This window comes from Danio aesculapii, chromosome 7 (assembly GCF_903798145.1).
Source record: "Danio aesculapii chromosome 7, fDanAes4.1, whole genome shotgun sequence".
NCBI classification, from domain to species: Eukaryota; Metazoa; Chordata; class Actinopteri; order Cypriniformes; family Danionidae; genus Danio; species Danio aesculapii.
In genome coordinates, this window is record NC_079441.1 from 56,849,642 (window position 1) to 56,869,603 (window position 19,962).

General features: G+C 39.6%; 1 protein-coding gene across 1 annotated transcript in view; it reads left to right on the forward strand.

Moving 5' to 3' along the window:
* The window catches only part of LOC130232381 (collagen alpha-1(XXV) chain), a 401,111-nt gene that overhangs the window by 136,956 nt on the left and 244,193 nt on the right, over positions 1–19,962 (forward strand). Inside the window, exon 3 of the mRNA XM_056462242.1 lies at positions 5,113–5,157. Within this exon, the coding sequence (XP_056318217.1) occupies positions 5,113–5,157 (45 nt within the window). The remainder of the gene's footprint in view (positions 1–5,112; positions 5,158–19,962) is intronic.

The window sequence follows — 19,962 nt, forward strand, 5'->3', positions numbered from 1 at the left end:
GATACAGGTATAAGTTATAAAGTGCAGTTATAGAAAAACTATGGTGATATTTACAGATGGATGTACTATCAACATTATATACAGGTTGTATTAGCTATAAACAGAGATTTGCATAAATGAATATATGTACATGATGCTATTAATAATCAGGAGTGGCAGATAGATAAACATAATTACAAATTACAAATGTCCATGTGCTGTGGGTATGTACAGTTCAAGTAAATGAATCAGTGCAATGAATATGTGCAAACTTTAAATGTGCAAATGTTAAATAGTGCAGTGATTGTGAGGAGTATAAGTTAGAGGAGTGTGGGGGGTGTATTGGGGGGGCAAAAGAGTCAGTGAGGGGCAGAGTTCAAAAGGAAGACAGCTCTGGGGAAAAAGCTGTTCCTCAGTCTGCTGGTTTTTGTCAGGATGCTTTCTATTGTGCAGCGGTAGAAGTTCACCAGGACGGCTGATGAAAGCTGGTTCTTCTTAAGTTGCCTCAAGAAGAATAGGCGCTGATGAGCCTTCTTGACCAGGCTGGAGGTGTTGGTGGTCCAGGAAAGGTCCTTTGAGATGTGGGTCCCCAGGAACTTGAAGGATGAGACAGGCTCAACGGCCATCCCATTAATGTGGATGGGATCATGCGAGCCTGTTCGTCCCTTCCTGAAGTCCACAATGAGCTCCTTGGTCTTGCTGGTGTTAAGGAGCAGATTATTGTCGGTGCACCAAGTGGCCAGATGCTGTATCTCCTCCCTGTAGGCAGTCTCATCATTATTGCTGATTAGACCAATCACTGTGGTGTCATCTGCAAATTTGATGATGGTGTTGGATCTGTTCACAGGCCTACAGTCGATGGTAAAAAGGGAGTAGAGGAAGGGGCTCAGCACGCAGCCCTGTGGTACACCAGTGTTGAGTGTGACGGTGGTGGAGCAGATGTGGCCTGATCTAACATTCTGAGGTCTGTTAGTCAGAAAGTCCATAACCCAGTTGCAGAGAGACGTGTTGATATCCAGGTCTCTGAGTTTGATCAGTAACTTAGAGGGTATGACAGTGTTGAATGCTGAGCTGAAGTCAACAAATAGCATTCGTGCATAAGTGTTTTTATTGTCCAGGTGTGTGAGTACAGAGTGCAGTGCTATGGAGACGGCATCTTCTGTGCTCCTGTTGCCACGGTAGGCAAACTGATGTGGGTCCAGTGTGGATGGCAGAGAGTCTTTCAGATGTGCCAGGACCAACCGCTCAAAGCACTTCATGATGATGGGTGTGAGTGCTACAGGGCGGTAGTCATTCAGGCATGTTGGGCTGGAGTGTTTGGGCACCGGCACAATAGAGGTGGTTTTAAAGCATGTTGGCACAGTTGCTAGGTTAAGCGACAGGTTGAAAATGTCTGTGAACACCCCAGTGAGCTGTTCTGCACATGCTTTGAGGACGCGCCCAGGGATACCGTCTGGTCCAGCAGCCTTACGCACATTGATCCGACTCAGTGCGGTGTAGACTTCTGAGGAGGTGAGTGTGATAGTTGAGTGGTCGGTTGAGGTAGTGTTCCTGGTGTAGGGTTCAGTATTGTCTCTTTCAAAGCGGGCATAAAAGTCATTTAGCTCGTTCAGGAAGGAGACATTTGTGGCTGTGGGGGTGGACTGGCTGGGTTTGTAGTTGCTGATGGCCTGGATGCCCTGCCACATGCGCCGAGGATCAGAGTTGGAAAAGTGCTCCTCTAGCTTTAGCTTGTAGCAGTGCTTGGCCTTTTTGATGCCCCTCTTCAGATTAGCCCTGGAAGTGCTGTAGGCCTGTGCATCCCCTGATCTGAATGCAGTGTTGCGTGCCTTCAGCAGGAGGCGCACCTCCTTGTTCATCCATGGCTTTTGATTTGGGTATGTGGTGATCTGTTTCTGGGTTGTAACACTGTCTATGGTGGTGTTGATATATTCCAGAACAGAGGAAGTGTAACTGTCAATGTCTGTGTGAGAGCCACATGTGGCCTGGGAAGCAAACATACTCCAGTCTGTGTGTTCAAACCTGTTCTGGAGTGTGGAGTCCACCCCCGCTGGCCACACTTTGATGGTCCTTACTGATGGCTTCACACGGTTGACGATGGGTGAGTATTTGGGGGTGAGAAACAAACAAAGGTGATCTGATTGACCCAAGTGGGGGAGGGGGGTCATAGCATATGCTTCAGCCATGTTTGTGTAAACTTGGTCTAAAGTTTTGTTTCCCCTTGTGTGGCAGAAAATGTTCTGATGGAATTTGGGGAGCACTGTCTTTAAGTTTGAGTGATTAAAATCCCCCGCAACAATAAAAGCAGCCTCCGGGTGAGCAGTCTGTTGTTTGCTGATGGCTGCATGAAGTTCATTCATAGCAAGCTTGGCATCAGCGTCGGGAGGGATATAAGCAGCAGTTATTATGGTGGAGGTGAACTCCCGTGGCAGATAAAACGGTCTACATTTAACCATTAGAAATTCCAGGTTAACAGAGCAATGTCTCCCAACGACGACAGAGTTTGTGCACCAAGCTTTGTTAATATAAATGCATAATCCTCCGCCTCTGGTCTTACCGGAGTCATCCGCCGTTCTGTCTGCTCGGAATGTTTGATGCTCCGTTAGCGATATAGCGTTGTCTGGTATCCCGCTGTTTAGCCATGTTTCTGTGAAAATCATGACATTACAGTTCCATAATCTTTTGCTGTGGTTGATGCGCAGTCGAATCTCATCCATTTTGTTCACCAGTGACCGTACATTGGCGAGAAAGATGCTGGGTAAAGAGAGCCGGTGTGGTGTTAGCTTTAGCTTAGCTCTTAGCCCGCCGCGCTTCCCCCGTCTTTGTTTACGTTCTCTGCGCCGCCTTCGAGCACTTCCGCCCGGCCGTGTAGGGCTGTGAGGCCCGGGTGTTCTGTCGATCTCAGGGATGAGTCGAAGATTGTTAATAAAACTGTCCGGAGTGCACAAACCAATATCCAAGATGTCCTGTCGGGTGTACGATGTAAAGGCACTGCTGTTCTGTACGAACAGACCCGAAATGAGCAGGAATAATACCGCAAAATTGCAGAAACTGGAGAGACGCTGGGCTTCGCGAACTGAACGCGCCGCCATCTTGCCGTCTAATTTATGAAGATTCAGCAAAGTTCCATGGTGTTTTTTCCCCCAGACACATTCATAATTATCATACTTATTTGTCAGTGCTGTTTTATACATGTGCAAAGTTTTATCTTAATGCTTATTATTATAGTATTTCTGTTAGGGTTGCACCAGTGCCGACACTGGTATCTGTATTGGGCCCGATACTGAGCTCTTGTACTCAAAGACAGATGTCCAGTGACGTCATTGACATAACTTTTTCAGTACACACTTTAATGCCTGAACAAGCAGGATCGCTAGTTATTGCATTTATGAGCTGCCAGAATGATTGATAACATTATTTCCTCAATGAAAAAATAAAACAAAAAGAAAAAACAGCAGAAAGGAAATCCAAGACATCTTTGCAGTAATGTTACTCTCATGTTATTCAACAAAAGAGAGGATTTCTGTTTTTGTATCAACTCAACTTTTTTTTTTTTAAGTACATTTTACAAAATTTCACACGGAGCAAAAGTTTTTGCTTTTTTTTTGTTCTCATTATAAATGTTTCCTCTGGCAAAAATAACCCATATGAACAGATACTTTATAAAATGATCATGTTGCTCTTTTAATTGATAATGTATCTTTGCAAACAAAACATGACAGTGTATGTATCATTATAAACTATACAGTCACGCTCAGACTGTCAGACAGGCAACACTCAGTCAATGCAGTTTTCCTGGACCAGAATAATTGACAGAGATAGAAACATAATGATCTGTTTTTTTATTTAATATTGTTTTATAATGTCCCAAGTGGTAACATATTTTCAAAGCCTCAGAGTAAGGGTTTTTATTTATTAAAAAAAAAAACATTTAGAGATATGGATGACTTCAAGAAGAGGTATAAAAAGCTATTTCTTTAATAGCAGTAAAACATTTAAAATCAAATTGAAAATGGTTTGTAATTGAAAACTTTGACAACCTTGTGTTAAGCAGAAAAAATTACTTGGAGACGTCCCAAATTTTGTCCACATCCCAAAAAAGCTATCTGTATCATCGAGTACAAGAAAAAAATATTTCACTCTGTTTTTAAAAAATGATATTGATGTACAATTTCTGTACAATGTAAAAACAATGTTACAAATGACATTCTTTCTCAGCCCTTAAACTCAAATAATGTTGCCTGTATTTGCTTAAGTATAGGCCTAATTAAATTCATTTAATAAATTGGTGATTGGTCTGTGATTTTAATGAAAAATTACTGGTCAACTAAGAATTTATTTTGTCTGAGACAGCCCTACTTTATAGTGCATAATCCTTGTGCACAATCATCATTCAGTGTGTTATTTCATACTTTTTTGGGGTCTTTAAATTAGGTTAAACATTTTTATAATTAGTACCAGTTTGTTTCAGCCAAATAACAAAGAGAAATAAAATTGTGTAACTGCTCATTCTGTTGGTTTAGTTTAAGTTGCTATTATTTATAGCGATAATAATAGAGCTTAAAGCTCACAAGAATAAATGTAAAAACGATAACAATGGTGACATCAGTACAGTCAAATATGTTTTGTCCTATTTTGGCTCTTGACCTGTAAACTCTTTTGATGGCTAGAGTGTGATTTCCTGATAACTGTTCTTTTGAAGGACAGCAGATCTAGTTTACAGCAAAATAGTTTTACTACTAAACTAAGTAAATGTTTTTTTTTATATCATGTTTTAAATCGCAATTAAGCTTTTGACTGGCACCAAACTTCCAGTTATACAATGCAAATTACCTCACGTTTCTATTTATACATAATGAACTGAATATAACCGCTCTAATTGCATTATACTGGAATGCAGAAGTGCAAATGTAGGACATTCTTGTGCACTATATACAGTCTGGGCTGGCTGTTCATTTTATCCATTGCTTTATTGGCTTTTTGTTACTATTTGTTACTTTTTTCTTTTATTGCTACAAAATGATCGTTGTCACTTTGTCAATTGTTCACTAAACTATTTTAATTTCATTAACATTGTTGAAGATAGAGCAACATTTAAGGATTTATTAAGGAATATTTTCTTACCTGCTTTAGGTCCACCAGGCAAAAGGGGAAGAAGAGGACGCAATGGAAACCCTGGTGAGTGTGTGTGTGTGTGTGTGAGGTTACACACTCATAACCAAAGTTTTAAACTTTTTAATACTTCAAATGTTTGTGCCCCTTGCACTTGGATAGTTCCCCTTACCCAAATTATCTAAGATCTTGGAGAAAGATCTCACACGCAAATTATGTTAAAATGGGGCCAACCACTTTCTGGAAAACATGTGTAATTGGCAACCTAAATGCATGCAGTGTGAAATAGTTCCAGGATCATATTTAATGGATTGAAAAAAAGAAATTTGAATCAAACTATGTACCGTGTTTGTAGAATATCAAAAGTATTCTGAAGTGGAAAATGTTGGAAGGACTACCCTCCATAAATAGTCAATTCACCTGAGCATTTAATAATGCATATAAAAGTGCATTCCACGCAGAGCACATGGATTCCGTTTGATCTTCTCTTGTAAAATGCATTTTAAAATCTGTGTGATAAACAAACAAACAATGAGAATTGGGAATAAATCTGATGTAAACAACAAAATATAAGATAATTGTGATTGCCCGGTGGCCAAAAACCATGTCCATGTCCTGAATGTGTGCTAAGCAGTAGCCTCATGGTCCTTGCAGAAACGGCATTGTGTAGAACTTGCATGTGAAAGCTTTCTTCCGTGAGACTATATCTAGTCATATGAGCCAAAACTTTGACAAACTTGTCTATGACCACACACACACACACACACAAACACACACCTACCTCAAGATATGGTCAGCTGTCACACAAACCAAATTGCTTGACCCTCATAGAATGATTATGAAATCTGGACATTTCTTCTTAACAAAATGTACCAATTTCTATTTAACTGATTTGTTATACAGAATCAGCTTAAATTAACTATGCATGTGCTAAAGTAAAAGTAATAGCTAAAATATTTTTTATATTTTTAAAATATTTTTTATACTTTTAAAATATATATTTTTTGCTGCATATCTGGGTCAGAGAACAAATTATGTGTCTGTGCTTCTTATCAGTCAACAGTTTAGATTTTAGATATTTTGGGGATCGTTTTTTTAACTGTACCACAGAAGCAGTTAACATTGAAACTGAATCCATGCTTATTTGCATTCATGTTTTCTTGGCTAGGTGTTTTTAAAGGGCACCTATGGTGAAAAATCTACTTTTCAAGCTGTTTGGACAGAAATGTAAGTATAGTGTATAAACTGTCATATTGGGGTGAAATAAACACACCCAGTCCTTTTTTTCAAATTGAACAACATAAAAATGGTGGACCAATTGGAGCGGTTTTCAAATCGACCGCAACTTAACATAGGAGTGCGGTCCCCCCGCCCACCAATATTAATTGACAGCTGCGCGCATTAACATGTCTCCGTAGTAACGCATATAATCATATCAACAAGACAGGACGAGCGCAAAGCAACCTGCGCAAATCTGTTCAGTTTGCTAGGATCATCAATCATGACCTCATCAAGATGGCGCCGTGGATGGCCACCTCGGTGTGGAGCTCTCCAGTGTTTGCACTGTTTTTGTTAGTCTGTCCTGTTTTATGTTTATCAAACACGATCAGTTACACCAGGGACGAGCTGCTGAACATTCGGCAGTGCACACCAACTAATCAAGAACTGGATTTGGATTTTTGTGGCGTTTTGCGGAACATTGTAGTCGGTGGAACAGCAGCACTGTGGAAACGCTACAAGACACGCAAGCGTGGGAAGCGAGCCGGCGCGCTCGTCAGGCTAAGACAGCGTGGCTTCAGAACGGCTCTGCCCAGCATCCATCTGGCGAATCTCCGCTCTCTTCCTAACAAAATGGACGAACTACTTCTGCTCACATGCAAAAACAAGAACTTTAACAACTCTGCTGTCCTGTGTTTCACGGAAACCTGGCTAAACGAAGCCATTCCGGACAGCGCATTAAACCTACCGGACTTTCAGCTGTACAGAGCATATCGCGATACGGAGTCAACGGGCAAAACGCACGGTGGTGGGACATGCTTTTACATCAACAGAAGGTGGTGTACGGATGTAACTGTGTTAAAGAAGATGTGCTGTCCTGATGTGGAAGTGCTTTTCATTAACTGTAAGCCTTTTTATTCACCAAGAGAATTTTCCTCGTTCATTCTCGTCTGTGTGTTCATTCCACCGCAAGCACACGTGAGTACTGCGCTGCAACAGCTGGCTGATCTGATCACAGAGACAGAACAACAACACCCGGACTCTGTTTTTATCATACTTGGGGACTTTAATCAGGCAAAACTCACACATGAGCTGCCTAAATTCAAACAGCACTTTACATGCCCCATCAGAGGCAATAACATTTTGGACCATTGCTACACCACAATAAAGGATGCATATCGCTCCGTCGCCAGAGCAGCTCTAGGACTGTCCGATTACTGCCTGGTTCATCTTATACCAACTTACAGGCAAAAACTTAAACTACTAAGCCAGTATTAAGGACTGTCAAGAGATGGACCAACGACACAGAGCAGGTCTTACAAGCCTGTTTTGAATGCACTGACTGGAATGTTTTTGAAGCTGCAGCCACAGATCTGGACAAGCTCACAGAGACTGTAACATCATACATCAGTTTCTGTGAGGAGTTATGCATCCCTACAAGGACCTACTTGTCATTTAACAATGATAAGCCATGGTTCACGCCAAAACTCAGACAGCTTCATCAGGCCAAAGAGGATGCTTACAGGAGTGGTGACAGGATCTTGTACAATCAGGCCAGGAACACATTGACAAAGGAGATTGGTGTGGCTAAGAAAAGCTATACCAAAAAGCTGCAAAACCAGTTTTCAGCTAACGACCTTGCATCAGTGTGGAGAGGCTTAAAAGGTTTCACTAATTACAAGACACCGTCCCCCAGTATCGATAGCAATAAACATATTGCAAACGAGCTGAATATGTTCTACTGTAGATTTGACACCTATGACCAGACACCTCACACCCGCCCGGACCATCTCCCTACACGGTTATCAACACCACATCAACACAGCCCGGACCATCTCCCTACACAGCCATCAACACCACATCAACACAGCCCGGACCATCTCCCTACACAGCCATCAACACCACATCAACACAGCCTGGACCATCTCCCTACACAGCCATCAACACCTCCAGCCATCTTCCTCCCCCCCCTGCACTTCAGATCAGCGAGAATGATGCGTGTCAGATCTTCAGTAAACAGAAGAGAAGGAAAGCACCAGGGCCAGATGGTGTCTCACCAGCCTGTCTGAGAACCAGCTGGCTCCCATTTTCTCACATATCTTCAATAGATCACTGGAACAGCGCAAAGTTCCATCCTGCTTTAAGCGCTCTACTATCATCCCAATCCCGAAGAAGCCAAAGATCACAGGACTCAATGACTACAGACCTGTGGCCTTAACATCTGTGGCCATGAAGTCATTCGAAAGACTGGTGCTAGCATATCTGAAGGACATCACTGGACCCCCTGCAGTTTGCCTATAGAGCAAACCGGTCTGTGGATAATGCAGTCAACATGGGACTGCATTAAACCCTACAATATCTGAACAAACCAGGGAACTACGCAAGGATTCTGTTTGTGGACTTCAGTTCTGCCTTTAACACCATCGTCCCATCACTGCTTGAGTACAAATTGGCCCAGCTCTCTGTTCCTAGCTCTGTCTGTCAATGGATCACCAGCTTTCTGACAGATAGACAACAGCTAGTCAGAATGGGCAAATCACATCCGACAGCCATACCATCAGCACTGGTGTCCCCCAGGGATGTGTTCTCTCCCCACTGCTCTTTTCCCTGTACACCAACGACTGCACTGCAAAAGACCCCTCCATCAAACTCATTAAGTTTGCAGACGACACTACTGTTATCGGCCTCATCCAGAACGGTGACGAGTCTGCTTACAGACAGGAGGAGGAGCGGCTGGCGTTATGGTGCAGATACAACAACTTGGAGCTGAACACGCTCAAAACAGTGGAGATGATAGTGGACTTCAGGAGAAACCCCCCTCCCCCCAATCACCATCATAAACAGCACTGTGGCTGCAGTAGAGTCATTCAGGTTCCTGGGCACCACCATCTCTCAGGATCTGAAGTGGGACATTCACATAGACTCTATTGTGAAGAAAGCCCAGCAGAGACTGTACTTCTTTCGTCAGCTGAGAAAGTTCAACCTGCCACAGGAGCTGCTCGTACAGTTCTACTCAGCTGTCATCCAATCCATCCTCTGCACTCTCTACATTCGCACTTGTACACAGCACCTTATAACCTGTATATTTATAACAATCTGTACATACTCAGGTTTCTTGACTAACCGCATCTGTTTAATGTTTATCATTTTCATTTTTGTTTTTATATATATATATATATATATATATATTTTTTTTTTTATTTTATTAATTTTTTTTTTCATATTTATTTTGTGTTGTCACTTGTCACTTTATGTACACTGGAAGCTTCTGTAGCCAAAACAAATTCCTTGTGTGTGTGAAGCACACTTGGCAATAAAACTGATTCTGATTCTGATTCATCATCAAACATGATCAAGAATGAGTTTTACAAGTTTAAAATGTTTTAAAACAGAGCATGTGTGTAATGAATTATAGCGATTCACTTCAGATTCACTTCATCAGCCCAGCCGCTTGTCAGAACAATTATAAAAGAAGACGCTTCAATCCCGGTTTGTGGATGTTAAATCAGGTTTATTTTGTATTCTTTGTGTTGTGCAAGTTACTTCCAAACTGTAATACATTACAGATTACTTATTACTGTAATTGAAAAGTAATCCCCTACATTACAATATTACTGTCTCAAAATTGTAATATGTTACATTATTCTTATATTACTTTTTTGTTACTTTCACCAAAATAACTACAGAATTAGAACTTAACAATCTAATATGAATAAATATACCGCAGAGCATTTTACATCCAGTAGAAAGCGATATGATGTAGCAGAATGACTGGGACCTATCCAGGCTACTAACAATATATATTATATATTTGGCAACGTGAAGGATCCAGACAATGCAAGAAAGGATAAGAGCCAGAATCACAAATGATCTAAGTCTGTTAAAAGTGTGGTAGAGGTAAAGTGATTATCTGGCAATATCTGTGAATAGCTTGACTATATTCAAATTAGACACAACAGGCCTTTATGTAAACTACAATGCCATGACAAGATGCAGAATTTTTTTCTTTTCTTGTTGCCATCATTCTATTCACTTTAAATTCAGGTTCACAACACAAAACTGTCATGCACAATGTGAGCATGATGAACATAGCTTCCTGTTTGTACACAAAACTGCTTGGGAGTTCTTAAATATACACTGCTCGCGCGCAAATTTTCACACGCTCTCTCAAATATGCACTGCTAATGCACAAATTTTCTTGCGTGCTCTCAGTAATCTGCTCACTCAGTAAGATTATGCAGACTCAGAATTTGTGTCTTCTATTCATGGTTTTGATAGGATTTATATTGGTGCACTGTTTATTAACAATAACCAAAATACTAAAATAGACTTACATATTACATTTTTAATCTAATAAGCCACAACATTTTTGGCTGTATGTTATATGATGAGATATTTCCAGTTTGAAACACTCAAAGACACAGAGAACAGATGTTGGATGTAAAGAATACATTTTTTTAAAACATTTATTAAACATCCAAATGGTGCACCAAACTAATCAAATAAAAAACATTTAAACAAAAATATAACGAACGCAAGCAGTAATGTAACTGTGATAAAAAAATAGGGGAAAACTTTATAAGGTATTAGCCTACTGTACTATTCACTTTTAAAATAAATCTCACTATCAATCCCATTTTATCATGTCAACTAAAATAAAGTGAACAAGGCTCTGTTGTCTTCCACATTGTTGATGAGATTGTGGATGACAATTTCCTTGTCATGTACAGTGTTTTGAACAGTACTACAGTAAAGTACTTCAATTAATCTGTTGTGGTAATACTATAGTTGCTATGGTAACACAAGAGTAGTATAAACAAATTACCCAGTGCTGTAGTTTTTTTTTTACAATATAGGGTATATTATACTACAATTCACCACACTTTACTGTAGTAAAACTACACTTTGTATTTCATTTTATCAGTTCACTATTCTTCATACTACAGTATGCTGAAGCATTCATTATTACCAACTTGTAAATAGTACTAGCTTTAAACATAGGCAGTATATCTAACACTCAAAAAAAACTAGTATTTATTATAGAACTTATCATAACCTTTTAGTGTTTCGTGTATTGTTAATAAATAGTGTAGCAATATATAAACCATATCAACATTCTTGGGATAACCAGTTGAACAGGAGGATCTCTGGAGAGCAAAAGCATGAAAGGGGGAGGAAACACAAGGCACAAATTGTGAGTCTGCATCATCTGACGTAGCGAGTGCAGATCATTCGCACGTGAGCTGCCAGTGTTTTGAGAAAAATTTTTGCGGTTGAGCAGTTTTGTCCATGAACAGAGGATTACATGAATGCGCCCTCGACTTGTAAAACGGCGCTAACGACAGTTGTCAGTGAAATAATGCGATATGCACGTACGTCCATCTCACGAATATACTGTCTTCTGCCATTTTCATATATTTGCCGTTCTTCCGCTGCGCATCAGGGCTTAACGTTGTGATCCGGGCTGAGCCAATAGCGTTGGACCTCGAGCTCAGAGGCTGAAATCATTCTGCGTTCAAAGTAAAAAAGCTCCAATAGCCAGAGGAAGGTTATAGACAACATGCACATATATTCACTAACCAAGAACAGGAAATAGAACTTTCTTGTGGTATTTTTACATGTTAATGTCTTGCAGGCGAAAAGTTTGTTGTAACACACGCGTTTCTGAACATGTACTGAGTAAAATATTACTGAAAATGTATTAGTAATGCCTTACACTACTGCGTTACAGGAAAAAGTAATATGTTACTGTAATACTTTTGTAACGCATTACTCCCAACACTGCTTATGGAAATACCTGCTTTTTGTGAGAGAACATGCACACAAGTGTAAAGAATATAACATTAATGCACACATCATGTGAACAAAATTTTTTATCAAATTATGCATTAGTCATCCTGCATGAACATGACATTAAAAAACTGGACAGCAAGGGCTGTCAAAGTGGTTAAATTAACCAATTAATCAAATTAAAAGTGGTTAAAGCCTGTACCAAAGTGGTTCAATTAGAAATTTTTGTCTTATAAACAACATAAACAAATCAACCTGTAAAGAATATGGTTGTCAGCAGTGTAGAGAGAGAGCGAGAGAGAGAGAAAGAGAGAGAGAGAGAGAGAGAGAGAGAAAGAGAGAGAGAAATAACACCGTGATTAAGGAGGCTATATATAGTCAATGTTTATTTATTAGGTGCTTGTAAGAGTAAGACTAGATTTAAAACAAACAGAGTTTTAGCCTGCCTAACATGGAGAGGCAAATTATTCCAGTTTTGGGGCAACCACTGTAAAAGCACAGCACAGTCCCTCCAGGCTTTTAACCTTATGTGTGTCAGAACAGTCAAAAGTAACTGATCAGCACATCTAACTGGCTTAATGGACTGTACAATTGAATTAACACAGAAAGGTCTTGCTGCTGGTCCATTTAGGGATTTAAACACTAAGACTAAAATCTTAAAATGTATTCTAAAATAAACTGGAAGCCAGTGAAGAGAAGCCAGTGTGGGTGTAATGTGTTCTCATTTGAGTGTTTCTGTCAACAAATGGAAAGCTGCATTTTGCACAATCTGCAGATGAGTATGGGAGGCATGGCTAATACTTACATAAAGGAAATTACAATAATCTATGACAATAATCATGACAGTAATGAAACCCTCAAAACAGATTAATTACAGGAAGGTAGGTAAAGTACTCTTTTATTATGATAGCTGTCAGTCAGCATCACACAAGATTTGCAATGTCAATGCAGCCTAGATAGATGAATTGATGGAAAGATAGATCAAGTGGACTAATATACAATGACTGTTTTTCAATACCAAGAACAAGAACATGGACTCACATTTTCAAATAGACCAGTTTAGACAAGTTTCCTCAGAAGACCACAAGAACACAGAATGCTTTAAGCAGAAAATGGTACAGCATTTTATACACATTACAACATTATATTGAACAGTACAACATTGATTTATTGTTTTCCACTACTTTCACTATATAAAACATGCACAGAATCCTTATTAAGATTTGCACAATACAAATAAAACCAGTTTTAAAATAAATTTCAGCACCATGTGTTAAGCCTTTATTAATATTTGCACATGAATGTTTTCTTTCACCATCTCATTTATGTTATATCTCTGAAGAGTAAATACCAGAAAATATAAAGTGCTGCGCTTCCCTCTTCCTTTATTTACCTGCAATGACATCTGGGACTTCCAACATCTGCTGTGCTCAAGTCTGTGTTTGATTCATTCTCAATATTAAGAAAGCATTCAGGTTCTTTTACACTGCCTCTGTTCTTCCAGTATTGAGTATTGAAATTGAACTTTGACAGTTGATGATAGTGTTACCTGAAACACAAGGATGCAATTTCTTGCATAGTATAGATTTAAGGTCCCAGTCACTCTCATCCTCTGCCACCACAAACATCAGCATCCTCTTCAGCCCCTGCTTTACCTTTAGGAGGTGGGAGAGGGCCACCATCAGCCTGGATGTTAAGGGGGTTCCCTGGACAGTCTAGATTTCTGAGGGGATGCCCACTCTGCTGCATAGTAGGAACAGTTCCTTTGTGATGGCTTTGGCAGTGGCTTTATGCAGGGGCACCGTTTCAGGCTATTGGGTGGCATAATCTACCATGATGAGGATGTGTTTATGGTCCCAGGCAGATTTTGTCAGAGGTGCTATCAGGTCCATTCCAATGTGGCTAAAGAGATGATGTGCACTGACAGATCATGCAGTGTCACCTGCTGAAACAGATTCATATACACATTTAGGTTATTACTATTATTATTATTTTCAGACTCACTGACTCTGTCCCTCACTAAATCCTGGAATGCTGGTTGGCGGTCCCCACGTTCTTGAGCAGGACGTTGACAGTGACTACATTTAGATGGACATCAGTAATCCAATTATTTGCCTTAATCTGAATTAGACAATAATATGATTAAGGTGTTTACATTTATTGCTTTTTAAATGTTCCTTTCATGATCATGTTTAACATGTTATAGCAAATAATTCGATTAGTGTCAATGCATCACCACGCTAACCCCATTTCTTCCGAAGTTTCATGTAATTTCGGGTGTTTCATTTTTAATTTGTCAACTTTAACTACGGTTTCAGCACTTTCACTTTCATTCAGAAACATTTCATGCATGCATGCATAAAACTTAATACCGCATGCCGTATGGGAAAAAAAAAAAACTTGGCATTTCATGATGCAGGTGTCTGTGGTCCTTCACTGTTTTGGTAGGAGCACAGAAAAGGTTCAGACAGCCGTGTGTCTGACAAAATGTGGCAAAAATACTACATGATGGTAATAGTTTGATTGCGGTGTTTACATGTCTGTATTGCACTTCAGTAATGCGACTTAAATCGGCATTCTCCACATGTTTAATTCCATTTGTTTTTAGTTCAGTTATGACCTTAATCGGATTAAATTGATTAAAAATCGCTGTTTACATGGTAGACTCTTAGTCAGAGTATTGTCTTAATTGTATTAAAATCAGATTGTTGGTGTCCATGTAAACATACTCAGTGTGGTCTTGATCCATTAACGGCTGCATTGTGGCGGCTAGAGGTCGAGTAAACCTCGGCCAGTCTCTTCCCAGAAGAACGGGGACTGGTAAGTCTCGCACCACTCCCACTTCAATGGTCCAGGATTTGGGTGGCGCAGAGATCATTATGTAGCAAGCTGGGACTTGCCGGGTATCTCCACTGACACACATCATAGGTATCATGGCTTTGGTATCCACTTGGGGTATCACTATTTCAGGCTGGAGCATGTTGATGGATTTCCCTGAGTCCAGAGGCGTTGTTACTGATCGTCCTTCCACCTGAATGCTTCAAGTGAGAGCTCTGCGAGGTGCTAGATCATGGACGGTGCAGGACAGTGCAGCCTGGTTAGCCAAGCCAGGGCACTCAGCTCTGCCAATTCTCCATCGTCATTAGTTCAGCGATGGTTGAGGGGTTTCTCATACTGACTGGCCCCCTGAACTGGCGAGGAAGGGCCTGTATCAAATGGTTGATCACCACTTTCTCAGTGACCTGGGTGGCAGTGGGACTTTCAGTGAGAAGCCACAGGTGTGCAACGCGCTTGAGATGGGTGGCATGCACTCTTATGGGGATATTTTCACTGTAGAACCACAAAAAAAAAAAAAAAAACTACGCTGCACCCACTGGCGAGAGCCCAATACAAGCTAATTTCTCCATCTTCACCATCTCATAATTGTCATTTTGCAATGCTTGCATAGAATAATACACTCGTTGAGCTTGTTCAGTGAGGAAAAGTGCCAGCACCTGCATATGTAGCTATGTGTGTAGATATGCTTCTATATTGTCCAGGTTTCTGAGATTAATGAGGCACTGGTAGGCTATGGATAGTGGTTTGGGAAAGGGTATGCAGGCGGTGGCTTCCCCTAGCTGCTCGACCGTCTGCACTGTAAAAAATAAAACCCCATATCTACTCAATAAATTTGAGGGAACAGATTATAAGCAATATTATTAATTAAATTCAACATATATGGATTGAGTAACAATGAATTAAATTAGCTTATTTAAAATTAGTCCTTTAAACTGAGTAACCACAAACAGTACTTAAAGAAATTAGCTAATTTTAAACAAAAATATTAATTTAATTGAACAGAAAAACCAACACAATTTTAATGAAAACTAGTCAATGTTTTTATTTAGATTTTACATAAAATGTGTGGAGCCTGTTCATCAGCTCTAGAAAGTAATACTTGATGTTTACACAATAAAATTGAGGTAACAGATTACAAGCAATAATATTAATTAAATTCAACAAGTATCGATTGAGTAAAATTTTATTAAATTTAGCTCAAATTAGTGGAGCCTGTTCAGCAGTGTGGAGCCACAAAACAGATTAACAACAATCTCATAATAGACAGTAGGTCATTTTATACACAATAAAACATGTACATTTAAACAAATTGATAATCTTAACAAGGACTTTGATAAGCTTTTTTAAACAGCATAGTTTCAAACAACTGGATATTGAACAATATTGTTTAAAACAATAGACTTGAAGTAAAATTTATCTGATTTAATGCATGAAAGGTATTATTTGCCAGAATAATGCTGATTCATTGAACCAAAGAGGACACTGCAGTTCATGGGAATACTACCCTCTAATATCTTCTAGTGTTCACCAGACAGTCATTTGTAAAAACACCATTCTTTCTCACAGTTAAAATGCTCTTTTTTTTCACAAGCTCTGGGGATGTAGTCAAGAGCCGTGTTTTCACTCTCGCGCATTAAGTTAATGTGCCAATGCGAGCCAGAGCCACAGCGTTTCCACAACATTTCCAGGGCCTGATCGGATACCTTGGGCCAAAACAGTCCAGCTGGGGCTTTGGGTGGATTGAAAGCAGAGTTTTCCAAGTGTCTAGCAGAGATAAGGTCTATAAGAACTTTAACACCTTCGATGATGATGATATCTTTAGGCGGTCACTTGTAGAAGGCCGCTGTTCAGGTCAACATTACTGCCATCACAAGCCGTTCAGTTCCTGTCAGTTCTTCATTATTCAACACCATTGATCAACAATAAGAAAAAAAAATAAGTAAAAGATAAAATATGTTAATTTTTTATTATCTTATGATATACAGTCAGAAACTGTAAACATGATAAAAGTCAGAAACTCTACCTTTAGTCTCCTTGGCTTCTCCTTGGCACAGTGGCTTCTCTCTCAAATTCAGAACTCACCTTAAAAAAACACAATGACAGAAAAAATGTTTACATGAGTTTTTTTGCGGGCGTACTCACACTATGTACAGTTGCCTTGAACCGAGCCAAAGCATGATTGTCCCACCCCCCCCCCCCCCCCCCCCCCCAGAATTCAAAGACGGTTCAATCCGATTCAATCTCACACTGAACAGAACCAATACAATAATCAAATATTGCTCTAAATGTACCATGAAATAAAGTTTTAACAGTTGTTCATGCGAGAATGTAGTTGTTTAAAACTTAAATCTACGGTTTACTTACAAAGATGGTGCGTATTTTAAAATGTCCTTTTACAATTGCGGAGATGTCCACCGCCAGGTCATGACGGGCGCTTATTACTCGTGTATCCGGCGAGGGCAGCCGGTCTTCAGCTAAACTTACTGACTTAAGACCCCTGGCTAATTTGAAAATGCTCATTTTAATCATGTTGAATTTAATTTTTTTTTTTTGAAATTATTCAAAAATAACAGCTAAATTCTTATAATAAAATTGATTCGATTTTATTACAGAGATTTTTTTATTAATTTAAAAGCAAAAAATGCCCTAAAATCAGGAAATTAATTTTATTATATAAAGTGTACATATTAATATTAATGAAATCTACAAGGCCACAGAATGACTTTTTACAGTGCTGTCCTTGCTTGACTTAGAACTAGCTGCTCTGCAAACATTTTCTGGAGTGTAGAAATGGCTGTAAGTTGCTGTATCAGCTCTCCCATACTTCTGTTGGGGTGGTGGGATGGGAAACAGATGTAAAAGATGTAAACAGTAATTACTATATATGCCATATTTGAATTCAAACAATGCCCACATTCTCCACCAGATGTGGCAAGGGAGAATGAAAAAAATACAGACGCAATATGTAAGAGTGTACCAATTATTCAAATGAGTGGTAGCAAGTACTGTGAAAGTGTGCAGATGATTCCAGGAAGTTCTGCATGGGCACTCCATGCAGATTGATGAGTGTTTCCTTTAGGGTTATGCAATGTGTTTGCCAGTCATCAGCTGCTCGTATCTGTTTGAAGCAATGAACAAGCATTAGTCTTTCTCACAGTGGAGTCCAAGCTCAGCTACCTCTACTTTTTCCTCTGCTAATAAGAGTAGTCTTGTGTGGGCACAGTACACTCTCAGAAATAAAGGTACAGGAGCTGTCACTGGGGCAGTACCTTTTCAAAAGGTACATATTTGTACCTGAAGGGTCAATAATGGTACCTTAAAGGTATTTTTAGGTACATTTGGGCACTAATATGCACCATTGAGGTACCACTGTGGACCTATTATTTACTCTAGGGCATTTATGTGTTTTCTGTTTTGTTAATGAATTAATGAAAAGTTAGACCTGTAATTTTGGGTTTCTTTGGAGTGGGGTTGATGGTGGAGCATTTGAAGTATGAGGGAACTTCGCACACCTTCAGTGTTCTGTTGAAGGTCAGGGTGAAGATGGGAGGCAGCTGGGGCCTCATGTATCATTGTTGCGTACGCACAAAAACTTTGCTTAGGCCAGATTTCATGCTCATGTTTGTATTTACTAACGGGTGAAATTAACATGAGAATGTGCATTGGTCCACGCCAACTTCATGTCTGGCGTACGTGTATTTCTTGTGTGTGTTTATTTTATTTCCATTGGCGACTCCTAGAGGCTATTATGTTAAATTGCACACTACAAAGTATCTTTGAGCTGTGCAATGCCAGCTGTATGGGACAGGATCATCCGCATGACTAGCAGGTATTTAAAGTTTCCATACCATGCTGTTGAACCGCGGTAAAGTTAGATTGACATTCATTAGACATTCGATTTCAAACCAATTAAACTCTTTGCTCCTGTTATAGAGCTAAATATAGGTCAGATAGGCATAAATGCCCTTTATGTTGCACAAGGCTTAATTTCTCGATAAAAAAATAACCATACGAATGAATTAAACAATTCAACCATATGAACATTATAAAATAAAACCTGTACCAAAATGTTCAGAAAAAACATCCTGCTAATTGCACAAGTTTTTGTAATTAGCACTTTTATTTATTTTACAATATTTTTTAAATATCTTTTAATGTAAAAATTGTAAAAGTCAATTAAACTCTGACACCATTTGACATAAAATATTTAAATCAACTGTAAAATTGTGTGTCTCCCACAATTGAGGCAACTCTCTCCTCAAAGGGTGTTAGTTCAGCATCCCGTTTTCCCGTCTGTTCGGTCCACACTTTGACGGTGCGCTGCTGTTCTCCTCTTAACCTGCACCCCTACTGCGTTAAACGTGTCAGCTAATCTCTCCCATTCTATTATTTTTTTTTTTATTAATTCCGGAGGACAAATCTGCAAATAACACAGTTTTTCTTCGGTCTACCTCGGATAGGAGCACCTCCAATTAAAATTCTGTGAAGTTTCTCTTCTTGTTTGCTTGCTTTTGCCATTGCTTTTTCGTTTGGTTTTGCCAAAGTAGAATCATTACCATATTTATTAGGGGCAGGAGGCAGGGAGGGGTTTTGCGCTCTTGCACGTGTGCTCAGTTTCACATTAATTCGCATGTACAAAGAGAATATGCATGGTATTCCGCGTACACAGTATTTCATACGTCTGAATTTTTTACTGCATACGCACATTTACAGCTTTTGATGCGTATACAATGTTTTAGTATGAATTCAACGCAAGTCTTCGTACATGAGGCCCCTGGACAGCACATGATTTTAGACTGGATGATGTTACACATTCTGGACCTGGTACTTTTCTCCTCTTTTGGTCTGTTTCTTCTGAGTGGTACGGTACAGTACGGTTCGATTCGGTACACTTTTATGGCAGTTTCCACGGTCAAAAGGTATCTAAAAGCGAACCGTACTGTACCACTTTTTGGGTACTCTTTGCAAAGGGTACCTAGCATGACAAAAGGGTACCAATATGTGGAGCTAGATGCACCGCTGAAC